The sequence below is a fragment of the Arvicola amphibius genome, chromosome 12, assembly GCF_903992535.2.
Source record: "Arvicola amphibius chromosome 12, mArvAmp1.2, whole genome shotgun sequence".
Classification (NCBI taxonomy): Eukaryota; Metazoa; Chordata; class Mammalia; order Rodentia; family Cricetidae; genus Arvicola; species Arvicola amphibius.
Genome location: NC_052058.2, coordinates 70,653,223 through 70,675,939, shown reverse-complemented (window position 1 = coordinate 70,675,939; position 22,717 = coordinate 70,653,223). Strand labels below are relative to the sequence as shown.

Below are 22,717 nucleotides of genomic sequence, written 5' to 3'. Positions count from 1 at the left end.
ATTGTTTTACATTTTTGTAAATTTCCATAGTTCTGGTGTCCAGCTTAATAGAAGACAGCTGAGTACTCATACTTGCTCTTGCCTTTTCTTTATTGAATGCCATACATCATGTAGCCTCCAGAAACTCCACTACTCACTCGGAAGACAATGAAAGTAAAAAGCCAAATAACATTTCAGTGTTATGATTAAAATAATTTGGAGCATGTGGATCCCTCAAAGACTAGTAAGGAACCCCCAGAGATTTCAAACTACATTTAAGAACCATCAATCTCAATAAATAAATCCAATTTTATATTCTACCACAAATATCCTTTTTATACGATTTTAATGGTGTCCCTGATTTTCCCTTAAAACCACTTTATACTGTTCATTTCTAGCAACAAAAGACCTAAAGTCTTAGAGAGCACTTTGCCTCATGGGAATTCTTTTCTCCAATGATCTGAATGAGATGTTTTTAAACACTACTTTATTCAAGCAGAATTGTCTAGGAAATGCATTTATGACAAAGTTACTTTGAGGTTAAGGCAGGAATTCTTCTCTACTTCTAGGGTTTCTATGAGGTCAGATTTCCTGAGCTTCCTATTGCCTTGTCCCCAGGAGACAAGAACCCACCTGCCTCCGTCTCCTCATGTTAGAGCCAGGCAACCTGAGGAAAGCTTTGGCTTCTAGTTTTCTCCTGGTGATGATTACCTCTTGAGATGCAATAAATTACCTGCCCCTGACTGGCAGGGTGAGCTGGACTTATCCGGAGTTCAGGGAAGTGTGTTGTCCATAAGCATTGGACTGTGCCTTATAGTATGATGCATCAGTATCTCATGCCCATGTGGACTGGGATCCATTGGGATGGGTGATATGGTCTGATACGGGGTTCTGAGATATGTGCTATTAATGAGCATTTGACTGTATCTGACAGTACAATGAATCAATATCATGCTCATGTGGGTTAGAATCCATTGGGATGTTATTAATTGAACCCACTGATTTGCAATATCTATGGTGGAGAGGAAACAAGTGAATTCCAGATTGTTCCATGTGTTTGGCTGCACGATTCCCTAGCTCCTCCTTGTTTTCTGTGGAACAGAGATTGACATGAAGAACAAGCTTTTCAGGTAAGCATGCCTAGTTTGTGAACAAGACTTTCCATGTGATTTTACACAAGGAGCCACCCATAACTTCCTGGAGTCTACTATTATCGTAAACTACTGAGTCACGCAAAAACTGTGTCTATTTAACCACAATCTGAATTTGAAGTTGTATATTTATTTAAATGGAAATTCAAAAAGTTAAGCATTTCTAGTAAGTGAAACTAGTTTATAGTCACGGAAATAAGGAACTCATTAAGGAACCTCAATAAGGAACAAAACCAGAAATACTTTTTTTTAATCAAGGAAAACATACAAACATAAAACTTTGAGCTAGAAAAGTAAAGAAATGGCATTACTTCCTAGTTTCCCTTCGTGATTTTGATTTAAATTATTTAAAAAATATTTGTTGTCTTTTTACATAAAGCCTTTTTCTTTTCACCTCATGTTCCCTAAGTTTGAACCCGAGGTGAATACATAATTTTGTGATTATGACATCAACCTGTTGCTATGGGAACATCTATGATTTAACAAACAGAATCATAACAACAGTGCTTTGTGCTATTTAGCATTTTTCATCTGAAGATTAAAAAGTATTTTGCAAACAGCATCTCAATAATCCTAGCAACCTCTCTTTACAGAGTCTACAGCACTCTCTTTATTTTTATTGTAACGAGCTGAGAGGGAAGTAGAAGCAGGGGATTTTACACAGAGGCAGATTAGCATCATCTGCACACAGACCAGGCCTCATTAAGACCCAGTAGAGCACTCCTGTGTTCTTGTTGTAGAATGAGGAGTCTATCTATACACTCAAATGTGGAAATCAGTTCTCCAGCTGATGGGCATATCTTGAAACTGACCGGGATGTACGCTTGTCTCAGTTTTCCTGTGAGCTTCGGTATCTGCAGTTGAGCAACTTGCAGAAGGCATCCTTAAGGATCTAGCGTTTTTATAGTGTGAACGCTCATCTCTAAGAAAAGTGAAGTAAAACCAGGGAAGCTATTTTAAACATCAACTGAATATTCTTGGACAGTTTTCGACAGGAAACAGTCCTAAACTAACAAAGAGAATGTTCAGCTGGGTTAGCAAGGCAGACTTCTCCTGCTTTGATTTCACAGTCCTGTAATCCACACCAGATGTCAAATCCTGAAATTCAGAGTTCAGAATTTTGAACTATTGTCTCCAGTGAGATCATAAACACATTTTATAGGCCCGCTAAGTCACACACCAAAACAAATTTTTAACAAATCATTTAAAAAAAAAAAAAAACAAACGAAGTGAGCCAAACATGACCAGACTTAAGAAATGTACCTTTGAACCACTTTACTTGAGGTGGAGGGACCCCAGAAGTTTTACATTCCATAACGGTTGTGTCCCCAAGGGCCACCAAGAGCTCACTCTGAACTACCACCAACTTTGGGGCTTCTGGAAAACACAAAGATATAAACAGTCAATGTCTAGAAAATGCTATAAGGACTTTACGTCTCCTGTATTATATCCCCACTTACATCTATAAGCAGAAAGACTCTCGTGTTGTCTGTGTACAAATGCATATGATGGAAACCGTAATGTTGAGGCCAAAACAAGAGTATTAGACAAAAGTAATGAAAAAAGCAAAGAAAATGACTAGGAAACACAGATGGAAAATGTAGGAAAGTAATTAAGAGCTTTTGCTAAAAAAGTGATCTGTAAGGAGACTGAGCTCCGCCAAATCAATGCATCTGTACCCACAACACTAAAAGAACCAAAGAGTTGAACGAGGGATAGAACTGAGGCTAATACAATTGCAGATAAATTAAAATCATATTTTCTACGTGATTTTAAGGGCGTTTTTGTGGTCATCTGTAATTGTCTTCCATTTTTTCTCTGATTTTCCCTGCCATGCTAAATATGGCTGCCCATTCCTATAATACATTTATTTCTTTATGTTTATTATACATAGTGTTTCTCTTGTTGTTTTTGGCTTTATCCCTTGGCACTAGCTCGCTCACACACTTTATTTTACCTAAATGGTTCAAGACCTTCCTAACTTCAACTGAGATCATTTTAAACAAAACTAAGAGTTTTCTCCTCAAATATCATGTCATTCCCATGCTAAAACCCTCCAGCAATCCCTGCCGCTTTCCAACAGTTTGGCTTTCGAAGCCCATAAATGGGTGCCTTTCCAGCTTCACCTGCACTTGACTTGCTGGTTTATCACTGGATAAAGAGCTCTACTTGAGAGCCCCAACACAAAGCTCTTTGCTCTTTTATTCATTCTCCTCCCTTCGCCTTAGCCCTCTTCCCCAAACTCTCCTTTGCCACAGAGGCACTTCAGATTCCACTCATTCTTTCAGCTTTAACTTAAATCCCATCTCCTTTGGGAACTCTTTGACATTCCCCAGTCAGAATTTATTCTACCCCGTTGACCTCCCCCACAGCCCCATGGTAATTGTCTGTGCTTTGTTTTTATAGTTTTCTGTATCAACTCCCATTATTGGAGCCTTTAAAGAGTAAGGACTGGTGCGGTTTGGGTTGGTTGTCTCTGTTTTAGCACTGTCTCCAGCAGAGAATTTGTCATACTCTGGGTGTTATCGAGCAAGAAAACTCGGGTATTTGGATATTTTGTGAATAGCACAAAATTTACTTCTGCCGTGTGGGATTTTATTTGCGTCGCTGAGTCCACATTCTCATCCTCGGTTATCTCTTCACCTGTTTTCCGTGAACATTTTTAATCCATTTATTTCTGAACCGAAGCCAACTTTCTCTCTCTCTCTCTCTCTCTCTCTCTTTTTTTTTTTTTTTTTGTTTTTCGAGACAGGGTTTCTCTGCAGCTTTTTTATTGTTTGTTTTTTTGTTTGTTTGTTTGTTTTTGTTTTTCGAGACAGGGTTTCCCTGTAGTTTCTAGAGCCTGTCCTGGAACTAGCTCTTATAGACCAGGCTGGCCTTGAACTCAGAGATCCGCCTGCCTCTGCCTCCCGAGTGCTGGGATTAAAGGCGTGTGCCACCACCGCCCCGCTCTGCAGCTTTTTTAGAGCCTGTCCTAGAACTAGCTCTTGTAGACCAGGCTGGTCTCGAATTCACAGAGATCCACCTGCCTCTGCCTCCCGAGTGCTGGGATTAAAGGTGTGTGCCACCGCCGCCTGGCGCCCAACTTTCTCTTAAATAATTACTCTATATATGTCTTGTGCTCTCTTTTTCCAGGCTCTTGAGATGTGACACATTCATTCTTCCGCCACCCATTTCCTGTATCTATTATGGCTTTCCTATGCTTTTCTCCTCAACACTGACAGATGTCATATGTCATCGTGTTTGGAGTCAAGTTGAAGTGGATGAAAAGGCAGATTACTTATTTATCCAAATAAGGAATTCACAGTCTACAACCTGACACTGGCGCGTCATGATATTTTCAACTAATATTAAGAAGTTCAACTTAAATACAGATATGCTCTCGAATAATAACATTATATACACCTTAATAAATGCCTTAAGTTTGGAAGGGAGAATGGGAAATGAAACACAAAAAATAATATGAGACTCCGTTTTGATTATAAGTAGATAAATATAAAATGGAAAATGAGATAAGACAGAATTTTTATTTTGAAAATGAAATATTATTGAAAATAAACATGGTAGGGTAAAATTCTGTGGATAGTCTAGAAGCCTTTCACAACCTGTGAAGTTCCTTGATTTCTGTTGACAAATAGAGTTCCTCACTTGTGTACAGTGAGGAATTATTCAACATGCGAAATGAATGATAAATTGCAGTATCAAACACAATTGATCTTTAACATTAGTTCTCAGGAAGGATCTTTCCATTGCTAACAAGGACATCCGCCCTATTTCCATTGCCTTTTAAACTGAGTATACTTGCCGATGTATCTGAGAGTAGAAGTCTGCTTATCCGTTCCAGCCGCATTGCTTGCCAGGCAAGCGTAGGTCCCTGCATCTTTGGGAACTGCATTCTTGATGAATAAAGTGCCTTCTGAAGTCATCCTGTATCTTTGGATTAAAAAAATAAAGTAAAATCTAAAATACTGCAGTAACATTGTATAATACTAGTAAGACACTTAAGTACCCTCTTCAAATATTTTAGAGTTATAATTCCGTTTACCTCAGACATCATCAAAAGCATCATGTTACAAGGAAAAATGTAATAATGATAACATAGTAATAATAATATTATTAGTAGTAATAATAATAATAGACGCTGTCCTATTTTTGAGCTCAGTTTCTCAGATAAAATACCCTGACAAAAAAAAGACTTATTTGGCTTAAAATTCATGTTCCATCATCATGGGGAAGCCACGGTAGGAACTTGAAGTAGCTCTTCACATCCTATCCATAATCGATAGAAAAGAGAATGCATGCATGCAAACCTCCTGCTTATCTTGTTTGTCCACTCTTGGGCAGTTCAGGACCTAGTACCTGAAATGGTGTTGCCTGTACACAGAGTGGGTCTTCTCAGAGGTACACATATAGGACAACCTGATCTAAACAATCCCTCGTCGACACTCTTCTCAGGTGACTCTGGATGGTGTCAAGTTGACAGAACCATCATAGATATCATGTGTCCTAAATTAGCTTTATGCCAGAGATTGTTATGGAAGACTTCTCTTTAGTAAAATTTTCAATCTTCCCAATGACCAAATGGCCCAGATAATGCAAGCATCTTTGTTTTACAGATGTGTGAAGAGGTTTCACAGCTAAGGTATGGGAATTAGCACCCAGGTAGCCTTGGCTCCTGTGATGAACTGCTCAGAAAAGCGTTCCTCAACATGAAAACCTGAGAGATGCAATGCCCCTACATCATCCACAGAATCTGTGATGCTTCTGGAAATAGAATCTGGCTCAGTTTGCTGGAACAAATCTAAGCTTCCTTGTCATACCAAACCAGGAGTAATGGCAGCCTGAGGGCCAGAAGCCCTGATGCTTCTGATCCACATATCTATTGCTTTCTAAACCTCAATGCCTCTTTAGGAAGTATACAGTAGCATAAAAGACTCGTTAGTATACTGTAGTAACACTGGAAGCAGCTCTCAAGAATATGTACGGCCTGTAATAGAACTTCTTTTGTGTCCTCCGATCCTTCCTGTCTTTCTCTTTGCCCACTAAATTCATGGTAATCCCTTACATAGATTGACTGTAACCATATCATATTATCTCCAAAATAACATTTCTTATCCCTTTTCAGTTCAAGTTAGAAATAAAACAATGCACAGTGTCATGTTTACTCAAAAAATTGGAGAATGTTCTATCTTAACTACTGAAATTAAGGATTAATGACTTCATACTTTTTAAAGTCACCATATACATTATTTTTGGCATTTCCTAGCCTGTTTAAAATAGTATGAAGTCATAGATTTTCATCAAGTTTTAATACTAGAGTTTGGGTCTGACTCACTTGGTACCAACATTTCATCAACTTTTCTCATTCAATAAAAACAAAGAAGATGATACAAACCCAGTACCTGTGTGAACCCATAATAAACATCTCATTAATGGTCCAGACAATCTTTGGTTTGGGATAACCTGTTGCAGAACACATGATGGAGACCTCAGATCCTCCTGTGAATGACTGGTTCTTGGGCATCACGGTGACTTTGGGTTTTTCTGTAAATGAAATGATAGTTTGATGGTGAAATGTGCATTTATATTGACGAGATGTGGGAGCTTTATCAGAAGTTGTTTAAGCTTGTACCACCCACACTTTACTCTTTGGAGGAGAACTCCATCACACCCCCATCACAGGTCTGGAACTATCAACAAAAAAAAAGAGACTAAAGGAAATGAAGGCCAGAGAACCAAACTTCCCTTGGAAAGACAATGAACTTGATCCTGATGCCATGTTTCTGTCTCCACTGGTTACCATGAGCCCTGTTGCTACCTTTCCCCATTTCTAGGCTCTGGGTCTTATCTGCTATTTTGAAACTTGCCATTAAACTTTTTTTTTCAAGAAAAGTCCTCAAGTAGAGCCTTCAGTTCTTTCCAAACAATGAAAGCAGACTTGGAGATATAATGTGTTCTGGTTAGACTGTTGGCTTTGTTTAAACCAAGCCTTCTTTTTTGAGAGAAAGTCTGAGATGATGTCTTTCATACTATGCACCTCCCATTATCTTCCATAGCATTTAACATTCTGTAATCTTCAGTGGGTTGGATCTAAAAGATACTTCACACAGTTGATGGGATAACAGCCATCCTTCAATCATAATAACTGCCAGCTTCTCTTAAAACCCAGCTGTAGTAGTCACGTGACTCCTGCATGCACACCCTCAAGACCACACTATTACAAGAAATGGCAATGACTCAAATTATCTAATGTTTGCTATTTGTATGGGCAGAAAAAAAAACACTTTTGAAAGTGAAACTTGAAGCCTACAGTTCATTGTCAAAATATAACTGGGATGTTGACACACTTCTCTGCTCTCCCCCTGCTTTCTATGTCTGTATGTTAGGCTGCAAGAATTCGTCTCCAAAGGTGGTGCTACCTAATAATTCTCTCAGAAAAATGCTCCAGTTGATTGAGCAAAAGGAAACGAACTCTCTTTCACAGGGCTTGAAACAGGAAGATCCCATCAATTCTGAGAGAAGCAAGCTGGTTCGGTTGGGTTTTGTTTGTGCGTTGCTCATGTTCCTGCACACACACCAGGAGCTGCGCTGACTTGGATACGTGCGGCTTCTCTCTCTGCATCCCATTTCACTGAGTGTTTACTCTAGATGGCACTGAGAAATCCAGTTAACAACCTAGACCTGGGTGTGCTTATGGCGCATCACTCTTCTGCAGGTTAGTGTGCAAATGGTGCCTTTCACTAAGAGAAATGAATATCTGGAAACGCTATTCACACTCAAAGGAGGTAGCAGCGAAGCTGCTGCAGGAATGAAGAGCCTAATTAGTGCTTAATTGCTAACAGCTTAAAAGCACCCTTCTCCTTTTTTTTTTCTTCCTGTTTACATTGCAGTTCTCAAATTATGATCTCGTCTTTGAAGTCAATGTTTAAAGGCCCTTTCCTGCCTGTGGACTTAGTTGATAGCCTCATTATCCCACAGATTCTTCTCAGTGAACACAGAGCTAAAGAAATGCATGGGGTCAAGGGCAGACTGGCCAGAGCCAGTGAGTTCACATTGCGATTCCATCTGGACTCCATCAGTTCTGAAAGGCAGGGGGACCGCACATCGCACAGGGGCGCCACTGACAATCTTCAGGGGATGAAGAGGAAGAGGAGCCATTCGTCCCTTTTTTCAAGTTCTTGGCCACTCACATTTATTCAGTTCCACTTTTCTAAAATAAGATGTTGCTCGTGGCTAGGTCCTGTTAGCCTAGGACTGCTGCAGAGTTTCAGACGGCTCTCAAGACTTTTGTCTAAACTCGGTGCCTTGTAATGAAGCTGCCAGAATTGGCCTGGCCTGTGTCCCAGCAAGAATCCCACTGGTAGGCTCTGTGGTTCAGATATCAAAGTAAAAATAAATGTCAGTTACTCAAACCAGGATACAGAGAGCGAAGAGGTTATTGAGCAAATAAAGCCTGGATGTAGGGTGCTGCCTGGGGTCATGAAATAAATCTGCATGGAACATACATATGGAATGACTTCATCCCACAAGAGGTGAGAAATTTACCATTGCCCCATGAAGACTATCCCTGCTGATGATAAGAAAGTCAGAAAGGGCAGGAGGGAACACAGGGAGGCAAACCTGGCTGCCCACCAAGAATGATGGTGAAAATGAGTCAGTCTTTGATTAGGTCAATAAGGACATAATACCCCTCGCTATAATGGCTTTAATTGTTAATTTTTTAAACCCACAGGGGAATAATTCCCATTTTAGTAAAGTTGTGGAAATAGGGCAAGACTATGACAGAAGAATCATAATTTAACTCTTTAGTGCCATGACCTCTTAAACCCACAAACAAATCCAATCAATGTCTTCTTGCTGAGAAAGACGGTCCCACTTTCATAGGGAAAATATATCAAAGTTGGATTCAGAAGCTAAAGTCCAGTCTTAGGCCCTGGGGCTAAGTGGTTTTTCTTTGAGGTTTTCTTTCTGATTTCACAGTCCTTGTCCAGCTTTCCTACCACCATGGCGCCCATCAGTACCACCACCTTCCACAGCAGCACGCTGTTAGCCAACACAATGGGAACAGGATGTGCTGGGATAAGGAAACCCTGATGTTTTATTTCTAAGTTATAATTAACTAAAGTATACATCTTAAAAAGAGTTTCTCATCAATGATCCAAAATAAATGTATACACATTTGACACAAACAAATAGTTCATGAAGTCTTGGGTGACTTTATGAGCGATTGAAATTGGTTATAAATGTTTTAGCAACCTAAAATCAAATCTCATCACCCCTTGGACACTACGAGGATCTTCCTTGCACTAGGAGGTGTGCATTTCAACTGCTGCAAGTGGTTGGCTGTTTCTGAGCCACTGCTTGGGAAAATTTCAAAAACCACACCTAAGGAGATTCATCTTCCAGGAGATTAACTCACCAATGACAAATTAAGCAGCTAATTCTAGTGCTTCAACCTAAGCAAGTATTCACAATATTTAGCGACCATGGGCATATTTAGAGTATTTTGGCAAATTTTCTGTATGTTTTCATTATTTTCACTAAGCATTCATCTATTGAGAACTTACTATGTTTCAAACACTTTATCCTATCAAAATCTCATAAATAGAAATGCATTGGTTTGTAAAATTAAAGGCTGCCTTCCTTTCTAGTCAATTTACTGAACTAGGAAGGTAGGCTTAGTTTTGTGTGTATTATGTGCAAAGTACTGAATGCAAGTCTCACTCTACAGGTGAAAAATTGAAGCTCAGAATAGTTTAATTTGCCCAAAGTCTTTAAAAGATAGAGCTAGAATAAATCCGGGTCTTGCTGATTCCATGTTGTCTATACTTTGATAGAAATAACAACATTACCTACTTCAGAGGGTTATGGTGGGTCAACTATTTTATATAAATAAAGCAGAGCAACTCTTGGCAGCTAGTAGATGCTAGGTAACCATTGCTTTAATTGTTAATCTTCTATTATTAGGCAAAGCAGGACAAAATAACAGTACAGAATTTTAAATACACCTGTGCATGTATACTCAAATTCTATTTAGATTATCCAGCTATTCATAAGTAAAGGTTATTACCTCTCATGAAATTTAGGATTGTCTCTCGATACTTAAAATTTATTATAGGTTTAAGTAAAAACCTAAAATCAGTTATCTGCTTTACTGACATAAAAAAAAAAAAACATACTAACACCTATGTAACATAGGACCTGTTAAAGAAGTGATGATGATGCCGTGAGCATGTTTATGTTCATGTAAATTTCATACTCAGTGAAGCAATTCTGGCCATCAGAAATTTACTTCATCAGTCATCTTGGAAAATAGTCTCCTTTTTATTGCAGTATTGTCTCTGGTGACATGGACTAATGAATGACAGATCTCTGCCTGCCCTTTTATAACATTATAGAAAACATGCTAATCCACAGAATGGTCCTATAGAAATAGCATGGAGGAGAGCTAGAGGCTGTGCTTGGCCCTCTGGTTGCCACATGGCAGCGTGTGGCCCTGCAGCTGCAGCTACCTCCTGAGTCTATGCAGATGAAAGCAGGCTTCTGTGTTCTTCTCCAGCAGTAAGCGTCCTTGTTGGGGTGTGGGGGGCAGCTAAGAGACTCCCTATTCTTGTTGCCTCAAAAGCAGGAGACTGTTTCAAACAATACTATAAAACTAACATCATACATAGAAATATAAAATATAAACCTGACTGGCACAAGCACTTGTAAGTTCAGCAGCTACTGAATTATATTAAAAGTTTTTTTTTTTTTAAAAAAAAATCACCTTAGCCTGTTGTAAAACGTTACAAAAATACGTGTCGTATTTCCTAAGATGGGGTGAACTAATTAAAACAATACTTAAAAATAACAGCTTCATCATTTTTTGTGAAAGAATTACCAGATTATATTAAGTTTGGGTTGAAACTGTAAGCAGTAATATGCAGGCATGTGCTACAGCTGGCAAAGAAAACACTTACATAGGGAAATCTAAAACTGAGAACGTGACTCAAAGAAAGCACTGGAAGCTAAGGAAACACAAAAGGTCAGACAAAGGACCCAAGTAACCATGACAAAGACCTACATTCAACCAAACCATCTAAGTGATGATAGTTTTGAAAATATCAGCTAATTTTTTGTGCTCCTGAATCTACTTTTATCTGTGGATAATACATGTTTTGAGCATGTGAAGTGATCTATGAGATCTCATAAACAATATTACATGAGAAACTGGAAAACAATTAGCACTGAATTTCTAAAACTGATTTCTACTGTATTGTACAACTGTAAAATGAATTTGACAGAATGTGATCTTTCTTCTGAACAATTGTATTTCTCATGGAGAAAGCTAACTTCAAAACATTATGTAACGACTACCATTGATTGAATTTTCTGAAAACTGTAATTAGTAGTAACAAACATTTATCTACCTACTGATTTAGGTCAGTTTCTTCAGAACATGTTGAAACTGTTCTCAAACAAATGACTTCCATCTCTGATTAGGGGAGTAATCCCCACTGGAGCTGGTACTGACTTGAATGCATGAAGCTTGCACAAGCAAAATGACATAATCTCCCAAGCACGATTTATCAGAGACAAGTGCATATTCCCTGAACTTATCCTTAATTTGCAACTAAGAGAAATGGCAGTGGAATATATTTCAATATTTCAAAGTTTTTCCTTGCCTGTGAATGGCCAGGGATCCCTTCCAAAGGACTGGGGTTGACAACCAAAAAAGAAAGAAAAAAAAAATAAAGCAACCAAACAAGCAATGTCAACAACATCAGAAATCAGTTGCCTGGAGAAAGAAGCCTGTCTACTGAAACCCCAAAGATAGAGAATCAAATGAAGTATTCCTAGCCTTGCATGGAAGCACACCTAGTACCAGGAGATGGAAGCAGGAGAATTTCAGTCTTGAAGTCTGTTTGGGTTATCTAGTACATTCTGTATCAAAACAAAACAAAACAAAACAAAATGTTTCATCTGTAAAGTGAGTGTGGTATTCAGTACTTTGCACACAATACACACAAATAGGCCTACATTTCTGCTTCAATAAAATGACTAGGAAGAAATACAGCCTTTAATTTTTACAAAAGGTAAACTTTCCAAATGCTCCCTCATCAATGGAAATACTAAGACGTAGTTATAATGTCTCCCAAGTGGAAATTACTTCCTAAATGGTAATAATCCAAGTGAATTTGAGTCATGGTTTCTTAATGTGACAGTTGAAGTAAGTTTCCTGAAACTTCACTGCTGAGTCGGCCTTTCTTCTCTCCGCAGACAATAGCTTCTGTACTGTCCAATGTTGTAGACACGAATCCTTACCCCTGCAGCTCCCTCTCAAGCTCATGACCTCTGTCTTTAATTATTCTCGTTGCAGATATATACATGTAAGTGTATAAAAGAACTTACTGAGTCCATTTACTGCTTTACTTGCATGTACATGTTTCTAGGGCTGACGGCTTGGTATTTGGTAACCAACTAGAGGGCTCATTCCTGCTGAAGAGTAATTTTCTCAGCTACAGGCTACAGAGGGAAGACAGCCAATCCATTGATTTACCAGCAGGTGGCGCACTGGCAACAATCACACAAAAATCAAAATCCATCTTGACAGATGTGTGTTGAATTTGTTAAAAATAAAAAAAAAATCCATAGCCAAATGCCAATGTGATTATTAAATTCAGCTATTAAAGAACTGTGATAGTTTCAGAAACATTCAATGATAAATTAGAGCCAGATTCCATATTAATCACAGAATCTTAATGTTAAAAAATAATATATAAATTATAAAAATCTACATTTTAAATTATCAAATGCTATAATATATTTAGTTTCTTTGATATTTGTTTTAACTATTTCCTAGCAATCATTTAAATGCTAATGTTTCCACTTAATACTGCTTTTTTTTCTTAACAAAATAAGTCATTTATTTAGGGATTGTTTGGGGCTGATTATTCAAAATATGCCAAGATACAAAAACATGATTAATAGGGGAGATTTTGTTTTAAGGAAATTTGCTCTCATTTGTAAATTCTTCAAATAAATGATGGTTATCAATGAGTATTACAAGGTCTTTGCTTGCTTTGGTTTGGTTTGGTTTTTCAAGGCCTTGGCGGTCCTGGACCTCTCTCTGACAGGGTCTTTGTTATAGGGGTGGCTTTACAACAATTTCTCTAAGTCACAGGACTTCCAAGTGAGGCACAAAGGCCAAAGTTGAAATTTACATTTTCATTTGGCTTTTAAAGAACAGCAAATTAAAACGCCCATTATTGCTTTGTGGCATACTAGGCTTGAGGCTTTACAAAGGCGTTCAGTTTCTAAACCCATTCTTGGTTACATCTTTAGCTGTCAAGCATCGGTGAGCACATAAAAAGTCATCGGGTCATACAAACAGAAGAATCATGGAACCAAGCACAACTCCATAGGACTTTTTGAAGGAACCTTTAGACTGTAAGAGCCAACTTTGTTGATGGGCGAATTCATTTGCTACCTCACTTATCAGGAATGCAGCCACCATGCAGTTGAAGATTCTCTGTCCTGGAAGGAGGGTTACTGCCTCCCAGGCTGCCACTTCATCCCTCCCCCACTTCCCTGCACCACCTTTATCACAACCACAATTTTCCCCTTCCTTTATCTTCCAATATAGTAGAACACACCTGGAACCCTTTCTTGCCTTTTCCAGCGTTATCACTCCACTGTTTATCCCTCTAGGTGTCTTGTTATCTTACTGAGGCAATGCCGTAAACTCTCAAACCTAAGTGATGCCTCTCATTCTCTAAGAAAAGGGCAACTTCTGTGTGTAGGGGACAAAGATAGGTGGACCTCTGTGAGTTCAAACCAACCAGGCCTATGTAGCAAGGCCCTGTCTCCAAAACGAGGAAATAAATTAAATAAACAGGGCTATAGATGCTGGAGGTGGGAGGGGGAGCCACACCACCCTGAGGATGGCTTTCTGCATTGTGCTAGGTGCTCCCTCCTTAGGCTCGCATTTCTGTGGTCCCTCCTCGACAAGGCACTTCCACCACTCAGATAGGCTTTCCAAGCACCTGGTAAAAGCTGACTTATTCTTCAAGGAATTTCAATCTCCTGCATCTGTCTCCTAGAGAAAGCCCTTCTTTATCTATCCAGTGTTCCAGGGTAGACTTAAAGGTTTTAGAAAACTTTGGGGTAGTTCACAGTATTGTAAACATTCTTCGAATTCCTTTATTGCAATGTGGTCATTGTTTTTGCAGGTGTGTGTGTGTGTGTGTGTGTGTGTGTGTGTGTGTGTGTGTTGTCTGTGAGTATCTGTGTGTGTGTCTCTGGGTGTGTGTTTTCATTGTTTTTAGGTGCTGGGGATAAAGCAAAACAGTGAGCCTTGTGCATGCTGTCAAGTGATCTACAACTCAGCATCTAACGTGCCGGCATTAGTGGCTTTCAGAGGAACAGAATATGCTGTCTTCGTCTCAGATACATTTACAGAAAGGGGTGCACTGTCAAATAATTAACTCTTGAATAACTAAACATATAAACAGATAACCAAATAAAATACCCTCACTACGTCATTCTAACAAGGGTTTTAACACCAGGCCTTTCACGTGCGTCCACACCACTCCATGTGAGTGAAAGCACACCTACTACAAAGTAAGTCTGAGATAGGACCTTGTGTCTCAGCATGAATGCAAAGCCACTCGTGATGCTCTGGCAGCTTTGCCCTCACTGGGCAGATGCTCTTAACACATCATTGAAGCAAAGAAGTTTTTACTCTGTGGTGTTAACTCTACCAGAGTCCTTTATTCATAATACTCAAATATCACACCTACTCCTCCACAAAAGAGCAAGTTTTTCCTATCACAAATTACAATATCTAATCTGATTTTCGACCAGACAATGAAGACATTAGTCAATACTGGGGAAGACTGGGATTAAATAATTTTTAGTGCATGTGACATATATACCTTTTATACTTATAAGTGCTCCCTTGATTAAACATTCCCCTTCTCATGCAGTCTTCCCATGCATGTGCACAGAGCACATTACCACCCTGGAAACTCCAGATTCGCTTCCCCTCCATACTTGGCTTTAGGCATTTCTCCCACTAGACTGTCCCTGAGGTGTATGTATAAGAGGAGAAAAAACACCCCTCCCCTACTCACACTCAATCATCATTACACTCTGACATCATGTATGAGAGACATCACCATACACACACACATATAAGGAGGAAATTTAGCCCCAATTTTGGCTAAAGGTCCAGCCCTCAACACTGCCCATTTTAGATAACAAATTTGTCATCATATGTGGTGCTATTTGTTTGGGCTTTAACAAATAAAGCTTGTCTGAAGATCAGAGTGTGGGTTAGCCATACTAGTCAGCCACAGACAACAGGCAGTGGTGGCGCACGCCTTTAATCCCAGCACTTGGGAGATGGGCAGATGGATCTCTGTGAGTTCAAGGCCACCCTGGGCTACAGGAGATCGAATCAGTCTGAAAGAGGTGAAAATGGGAAGTGATATGGCTGGACAAGAGAGGAATATAAGGTGGGAGGAGATAGGAGCTCGGGATTCAGTCTGAGGTGTTGTAGACAAGGTGTTCAGTCTGAGGATTCATAGAGACAGGATCTTGTCCCCTTGGTTCTGAGAATTTCACAGAGGTAAGAACTAGTGGCTGGCTGCTCTGCTTCTCTGATCTTTCAGCTTTCACCTTAAATATCTGACTCCAGGTTTTTATTATTAGGACCAATTAGTTTGCTGTTATATCTCTATATACTACCAATTAGATTCATGCTAAATTAATATATACTTCAGAGAAACCAGATAGAAATCTAAGGTTAACATTAGCCCCTTCTCAAGTTGGGTTAATTTGCTAGAGAAGCTGACAGAACTCAGGGAAATGACTTACATGCTGACAAGTGGGTGCACAGGAATCCAGAGGCCATGCTCAGGATCTTTTCAAACCTGTTCATCTCATTGCACAAAGATCCTTTATTAAGAAAATACCAAATGTTTCTTCTTTACCAGCATTTATCAGAATCACTTAATAAGTGATTGTAAATTTACTGAGGAGTATTTATTAGTATTACTTAATCACTAATTTTTAAAGTGCCTTACTGGCTTTTGGGCTGTTTGAGGGAGTCCACTAGTTAGTTCCTGGCTGCTTAGCCCTGAAATAATTACACAGAAACTGTATTAATTAAAACACTACTTGGCCATTAGCTCTAGCTTCTTACTAACTTGCTAACTCTTACATCTTAATTTAACACATCTCCATTAATCTGTGCATCACCATGAGGTCGTGGCCTACCAGCAAAGTTTCAGCATGTCTGTCTCCAGTGGCAGCTCCATGGCTTCTCTTTAAATCCTCCTCCTTTCTCCCAGCATTCATTTTAGTTTTCACAGCCTAGCTCTGTTCCCCTACTGTTCTGCTATAGGTCCAAAACAGTTCCTTTATTAACCAATGATATTCACAGAATACAGAGGGCAATCCCACATCAGTGGGCCATGTTAGCAAAATATTGAGTCCCCAGTGGCCATGAAAACTTTCTCACACACATTTGGTTGGTCAGGAGGCTTTGATGGTTGATTTGCATCTGAAACATGTGAATTCTCTGGGAATGAGTCTTCTACCTGCCCATCTAAGGCTAACCTGAAGCAGCATCAAAACTAAACATATTGACGTCCAAAGGCCTGGAGGCTAGTTGGTGGGAATAACAGTATCCGAAGTGTTGTGAGTGGGAACCGGTCCTGACAGTCTAGGAGAACTAGATGGCACGGCTTTCCAAGCACTTTCCCAGTGTGAATTAGCCATTGTATAATTCAGTGAGTGGACACGCTTGCCGACTCCTCATCTGCTCTGTCTCTCCCCAGCAGGCGGGACTGTACTGAGAAGGAAGAGCCTTTCTCCCAGCTAGCACATTCTTCCAGCCTTACCCTCTCCAGCATCTGGGTATCCTTCCTGCTAGCTCTCTCTGGGCTTGTGTCATTTTCTCATGGACCGTCTTTGCTGACAATTCAAATGTGCATTGTTTACCGCTTCTCTAAAACACTTTTTATACACTTGAACATCTACTAACTCATCCAAATCCTCTTTGCTTTACATTCTAAATAAGCCTATTTCTTCAGCTTTTCCTTGTAAGTTCTATTTAAAGACACTTTAATATTTCTGCCTTTCAAGTTTTAGAGAGAGAGATAATTCCTTCCATCTAGAATTAGAGTCCCCTAACATCTTTGCGGAGCGCAGACGCCTCAGATAAAAAGCTCTAGAATGTAAAGCATATGCTAGCTATTGCCATTTGAATGCATGGGGCTGGAATGTGTTGAAACAGAAACTTGATATATGGAGACACTAGACTACATTTAGCAGATAAATTGAATGTTAAACTTTTATTACAAGAAAGCCAATTTAGTTATCTACTGAAATGCTGCATTTGCTCCGTTTATTAGACTTCACTTTTAGCTCAAAAAGGATTTAAGGCAGCTTAGCTTGTAATTCAGGCAAAATTCTATATCTTTAAATTTTCAACTATGAATTTTTGTTTATTTAATTGCTTCATGGTACTCTTATGAACAATTCTTCATTATAGATATTTTAAAATACATAGAATACTTTATGATGTTTTGTAGATACAAGATAAACTCTCAAATGCTTTCTCCATACAAGTAATCTTACCTGAACACTAAGTGCAGCAATAAACTCAGCTCAAGAACTTTCAGGTAAATGACTTTTTGAAATGAATCCCTAATATTTTTTAAAAGGTTTCACAGGAAAAAAAAAAGCTGGGCAGTGGTGGCACATGCCTTTAATCCCAGAACTCAGGAGGCAGAGGCAGGAAAATCTCTGTCAGATCGAGGCAAGTCTGGTCTACAAGAGCTAGTTCCAGGACAGGCTCCAAAGCAACACAGAGAGACCCTGTCTTGAAAAACAAACAAACAAAAAAGTTTCACAGAAGAAAAGTCTACAGACTTATGAACACATTTCTAGGTGGTCACTGTGGTGACTTCAATGACAATGGCTTCCATAGGAGCATGTATTTGAGTACTTGGTCCTCAGTTCATGGAACTGGTTGGTAACGATTAGTAGATGTGGCCTTAGTGGAGGAGGTGTGTCATGGGGAATTCTTTGAGGTTTCAAAAGCATGCCCCACCTCCAGTGCATATAGACACACTTTCCTCTCTCTCTCTCTCTCTCTCTCTCTCTCTCTCTCTCTCTCTCTCTCTGAGATCGCTTCTCTCTGCCTCTCTCTCTCTCTCTCTCTCTTTCCTCTCTCTCTCTCTCTCTCTCTCTCTCTCTCTCTCTCTCCCTCCCCCCCCACGCCTCCCGCCTGTGCTCAAAATGTGAGCTGCCAATGTGACAGCATGCACAGACCTGCACAGATGTAACCAAACAAAATCCCAGCACTGAGAGGAGAGCATGGACACAAAGTTCCAAGCCCAGCCAAGAAGCTCTCTTCAATTGAGACCTCTGGGAAAGGGAAACCTGGTTTTTCTCCAATGGGGTATCGCTGGATATATTGACAGCACTCCTGGGCAGATCTCAGGCCTTAAAAATAGCTGATCAGCACAAAATAGAATCAATGTTTATTTGTGTGACTTTAGATTTGGTGTGTGAGTGTGTGTGTGTGTGTGTGTGTGTGTGTGTGTGTGTGTGTGTGTGTTTTATTTTTGTTTTTCCTTGTTTCAAATGGGTGGTTAAGAGGAAAAAAAGAACATAAATTTGGGTGGATAGAGAGGAGGGTAGGATCTGGGAGGAGTTGGGAAGAAGAAAGGATATGATCAAAATATATTAATAAGATTTTTTTAAAAAAAGATGAGCACTCTCATTTGTTCCTGATGCCTTCCATTTGTTCCTTGATCATGAATTTGACCCTCTGAAACGATAAGCCTGATTAAAGGCTTTCTTTTCTAAGTTGCCTTGGTCACGGTGTTTTATCACAGCTATAGAAAGCTAAAACAACTACTAATTCTGAGGAACTAAATTTCATATCAGCCAGATTTACCAAAACCATGCTTTTCTAATTGTAGATGTTTATTAACTGACGTAAGTTCTCCCCAAATTCAAAGAGGGATTATCTTATAGCAGTCCCTCAGAGTAATAGCTATGCTTTAACAAAGATGAAAGTCAAGGAATAAGATTGCCTGTTGCTCCAACATAAGAAGACAGCAGTGTAACCGGGCATGGTGGTATACTGTAAGCCAAGTACTCTAGAGACCGAGGTGGGAAGTTTTATAATTGTAAAAAACAAACATACAAATAAGCAAAAGATGCAGCACAATCATAACTAATGCAGGGCGCTCATGGAGAAAGTGATAGAACATTTACTAACTAATTATTTGAAAGGTGTAACTCAAATGTTCACAGAATACAGAGCAGAAGAGAAAACTCAGCCATAATATTTTGTTTTAAGTATGACAAGTTCAAATGACAAGAGAAACAAAATCAAAGTATAGGAAAACATGGAAGTCATTCAGCAGCAGCAGCGGCAGCATCATAGATACCCTGTAGCTGACTTTATTTTACAAATCAAGTGATAGCTCCAACACTAATAAAATCATGTAAGTTTTAAATTGATTTCTTTGCTTTCTCAAGCATGAATGGACAGTGTCTCAACTATCTATGCTTGGAAAGAACTTCTGCAGCTCAGGATGCACTGGCAAAATGTTTGTCCTAGCTTTAATTCCAGGCAAACTATTACTACCTACAAGTAAAGTTCAGGAAAAATGCACTAGTCCTCATTTATGCTTTCTACTCCCATTGACACAAATAAAGATGTACTGAACAGCTCCCCCATGGCCTCTGCATCAGTTCCTGCCTCCAGGTTCCTAACTAGTTCCAGGACAGGCCCCAAAGCTACAGAGAAACCCTATCTCAAAAAACCAAAGTAATATAATAATTTACTGAAAATGAGAGTTGAATGTCCCAAATCTCTTTTTAAAGAAGCATAAGTCAAAATTGTTTTTGTTTTTGTTTTCTGAGACAGGGTTTCCCTGTAGTTTCTAGAGCCTGTCCTGGAACTAGCTCTTGTAGACCAGGCTGGCCTCAAACTCAAAGAGATCCGCCTGCCTCTGCCTCCTGAATGGTGGAATTAAAGGAGTGCACCACCACCTCCCGGCTCCACCTCAGTAAATTATTTTAAGAAGACAATAGGATTGGTCTTTTTTCCCCTCAACTCTTAAACATTTCAGAGTGCTCTTTTATAAAACAGACAAATTAACCAGATCATAAATTCTTGGATTCAATCTTACCTTCCCAAAGTACATGTATCTTTCCCACTATTGGGCCAGTTGCAATTCTTAGTTTCTGACAGCAGAAAACATCATGGACTAACTTTAAAGAAATTCATTACAAGTACATGTTTTGTTTTTAAAGATCAGAAGGAGATTTCACAACAAGTAGAAAGCAAGAAAGGCAAAGAAATTCAGCCAGCCAACATTCAGATTGATGATGAAGGGTCACTGGGACATTGGTTTCTGATATCACTGAATTCTGTATCCCATGACATGGACAAGAGTAAAAGCAAGAATCAATGTCCCCACTGGGACACATATGTGACCTGCTAGGGGACCTGGAATGTAGTGTCTAATCTCGTTTGCTCTCTACTTCCCATCAAGATAAAAAGCAATTCCTCCTAAACTTAGGGCAAGTATTCTGACCCTTAGAGACACTGCGTGAAAGATACTTACTGCAATTATCTTCTAGCCTGTAATGTATTTGATAGGTCTGCTGAGCCATCTGGCTACAATGTATTGACATAGTTTGTCTGTGTGTGAGTGTAGGTTTTGATTCTCACCAGCAACAGATTTTAGTCAAGATGTATCTCAATAAAGCTCTCACTACATGAACAGCCCCAAACCATCCTGCCCCTGGACTCTTATAATAATTTCTTTGGTTTTCGTTGATGGTGTCTTTTCAATAGATATGAGTCTTAGTTGGGACTTCCATTTTAAAGTCTTGCTATTAAAATATTAAGTATTTATCTCAGTGTTCTAATTTTTTTTCAGTTTTACTCACTATATGCCTAATTTTATTTTTATGTAGTATTAGTGCTTCTAGGTCAGATTTTCCATTATATTGGCATCTTTTCATATTCTTTTTTTGTTTGTTTGTTTTTTGAAACAGGGTCTCTCTCTGTATATAGCCTCGGCTGTCTCAAAACTTACTGTGTAAATCAGAATGGCCTCAAACTCACAGAGATCCACTTACCTCTGCTTCTTGAGTATATGGGTATAAGCCATGACAATTAGTCAGGTCATCTTCTGCTTTTAATTGAAACATGACATTTATTTATGTCTTTTAGGTACATTATGGTAATTTAATGCTTATATACCATATATAATAACCAAGTCAGGATAAGAAGAAGCATTTCAGTCTCTTCAAACATTAATCATTTTATATAATTGGAGTTTCATACTCTTATAATTATTTTGAAATCTACCATAAATTATCTTAATGGACAGATACTATGCTTAAGAAAAGCTAGAAGTAATTCTACCAGGCTTACTGTGCTGTGGTAGCCTTTATTAAACTTCATTTCATCCCTCTGTGCTCACACACATGCTCCTCTTCCCAGTCTCTACTGAGCACTGTTAAATTCAGTTAATCCATGCGGCTGATGTGGCTCCATATATGAGTAGGAGTATTCCTTGTGTCTGTCTCACTTCAGTTAACATAGTATTTCCAGGTCTATCAGGTTGCTATAGATAATCTGTTTCCCTCTTTTGATCATTGAATAATGGTCTATTGTGTGTCTATATGACACAAGCTTCTTATCCATTCATCACCTGAAGGACATGAGGGTTGATTCCATACTTTAGATATTGTGAGTAGTTGTGCAGTAAACATGGACATATCTTTATGGAATAATGATTTTATTTCCATGGAATTTATATTCACTAATAGAATTACTGAGTCTTACAACATTCTACTTTCAATTTTTGGAAGACTCTCAATATTGTTTTTTATAATGGCCATACTAGTTTACATCCCTACCAATGGTCCACGAGAGAGCTCTTTTCCCCTCATCTGTTGGGGGATATTCAATCACACTGTGAACCTCGAGCTTGAATTTGCTTTGATTAAATAAAATTAACCGTGGGTCAGGAAGTTGAGTTAGCACCTAGTTGACAGACTATAACCATAGAGCTTCAGGGGACATCAGAAATAGATAGACACAGGAAGTAGTAGGGAGGGATTTAGAGAGTGGCACATGTTTTTTTTCTGGTTTGCTGGAGCAGAAACACAGGTCTTTCAGAGATGCCAGCAAGGAGAAGGGGCTTAGCTAGTTGCAATTCAGCCTCTTTGAGCTTGCAGGTTTTCACCCCAACCTTTGAATCTCGAGTCTTATTTATAAATAGAACAATAGAGTTTTAGTTAAAGCTACCTCTAGTGGCAGCAATAGGGCCAAGAACTGTGGGGACAGAATTCCTGCCAGGCTGTGGCCTTAGGGGCAAGGTCGCTGCTAAAGAAGCAGGCTGGTAATGGCAGAGTCACAACTGCTGGCTGAAGTAACATTAGATTAAAGCACAGCCATTGTGCTGAAATTAAACAACACTTATCCTCACAAAATTTGTGAATTTTTATCTATTTGATGATAGCTGTTTCAACTGCAATGAGATGATGTGTCACCATAGTTT

General features: G+C 39.1%; 1 protein-coding gene across 1 annotated transcript in view; it reads right to left on the bottom strand.

Annotated features, from left to right (window-relative positions):
• Nucleotides 1-22,717, bottom strand: part of Hmcn1 (hemicentin 1) — a 445,711-nt gene that overhangs the window by 222,390 nt on the left and 200,604 nt on the right. Inside the window, exons 12-14 of the mRNA XM_038349717.1 lie at nucleotides 6,533-6,674; nucleotides 4,936-5,063; nucleotides 2,394-2,507 (exon numbers count right to left, since the gene is read on the bottom strand). Of these exons, the coding sequence (XP_038205645.1) occupies nucleotides 2,394-2,507; nucleotides 4,936-5,063; nucleotides 6,533-6,674 (384 nt within the window). The remainder of the gene's footprint in view (nucleotides 1-2,393; nucleotides 2,508-4,935; nucleotides 5,064-6,532; nucleotides 6,675-22,717) is intronic.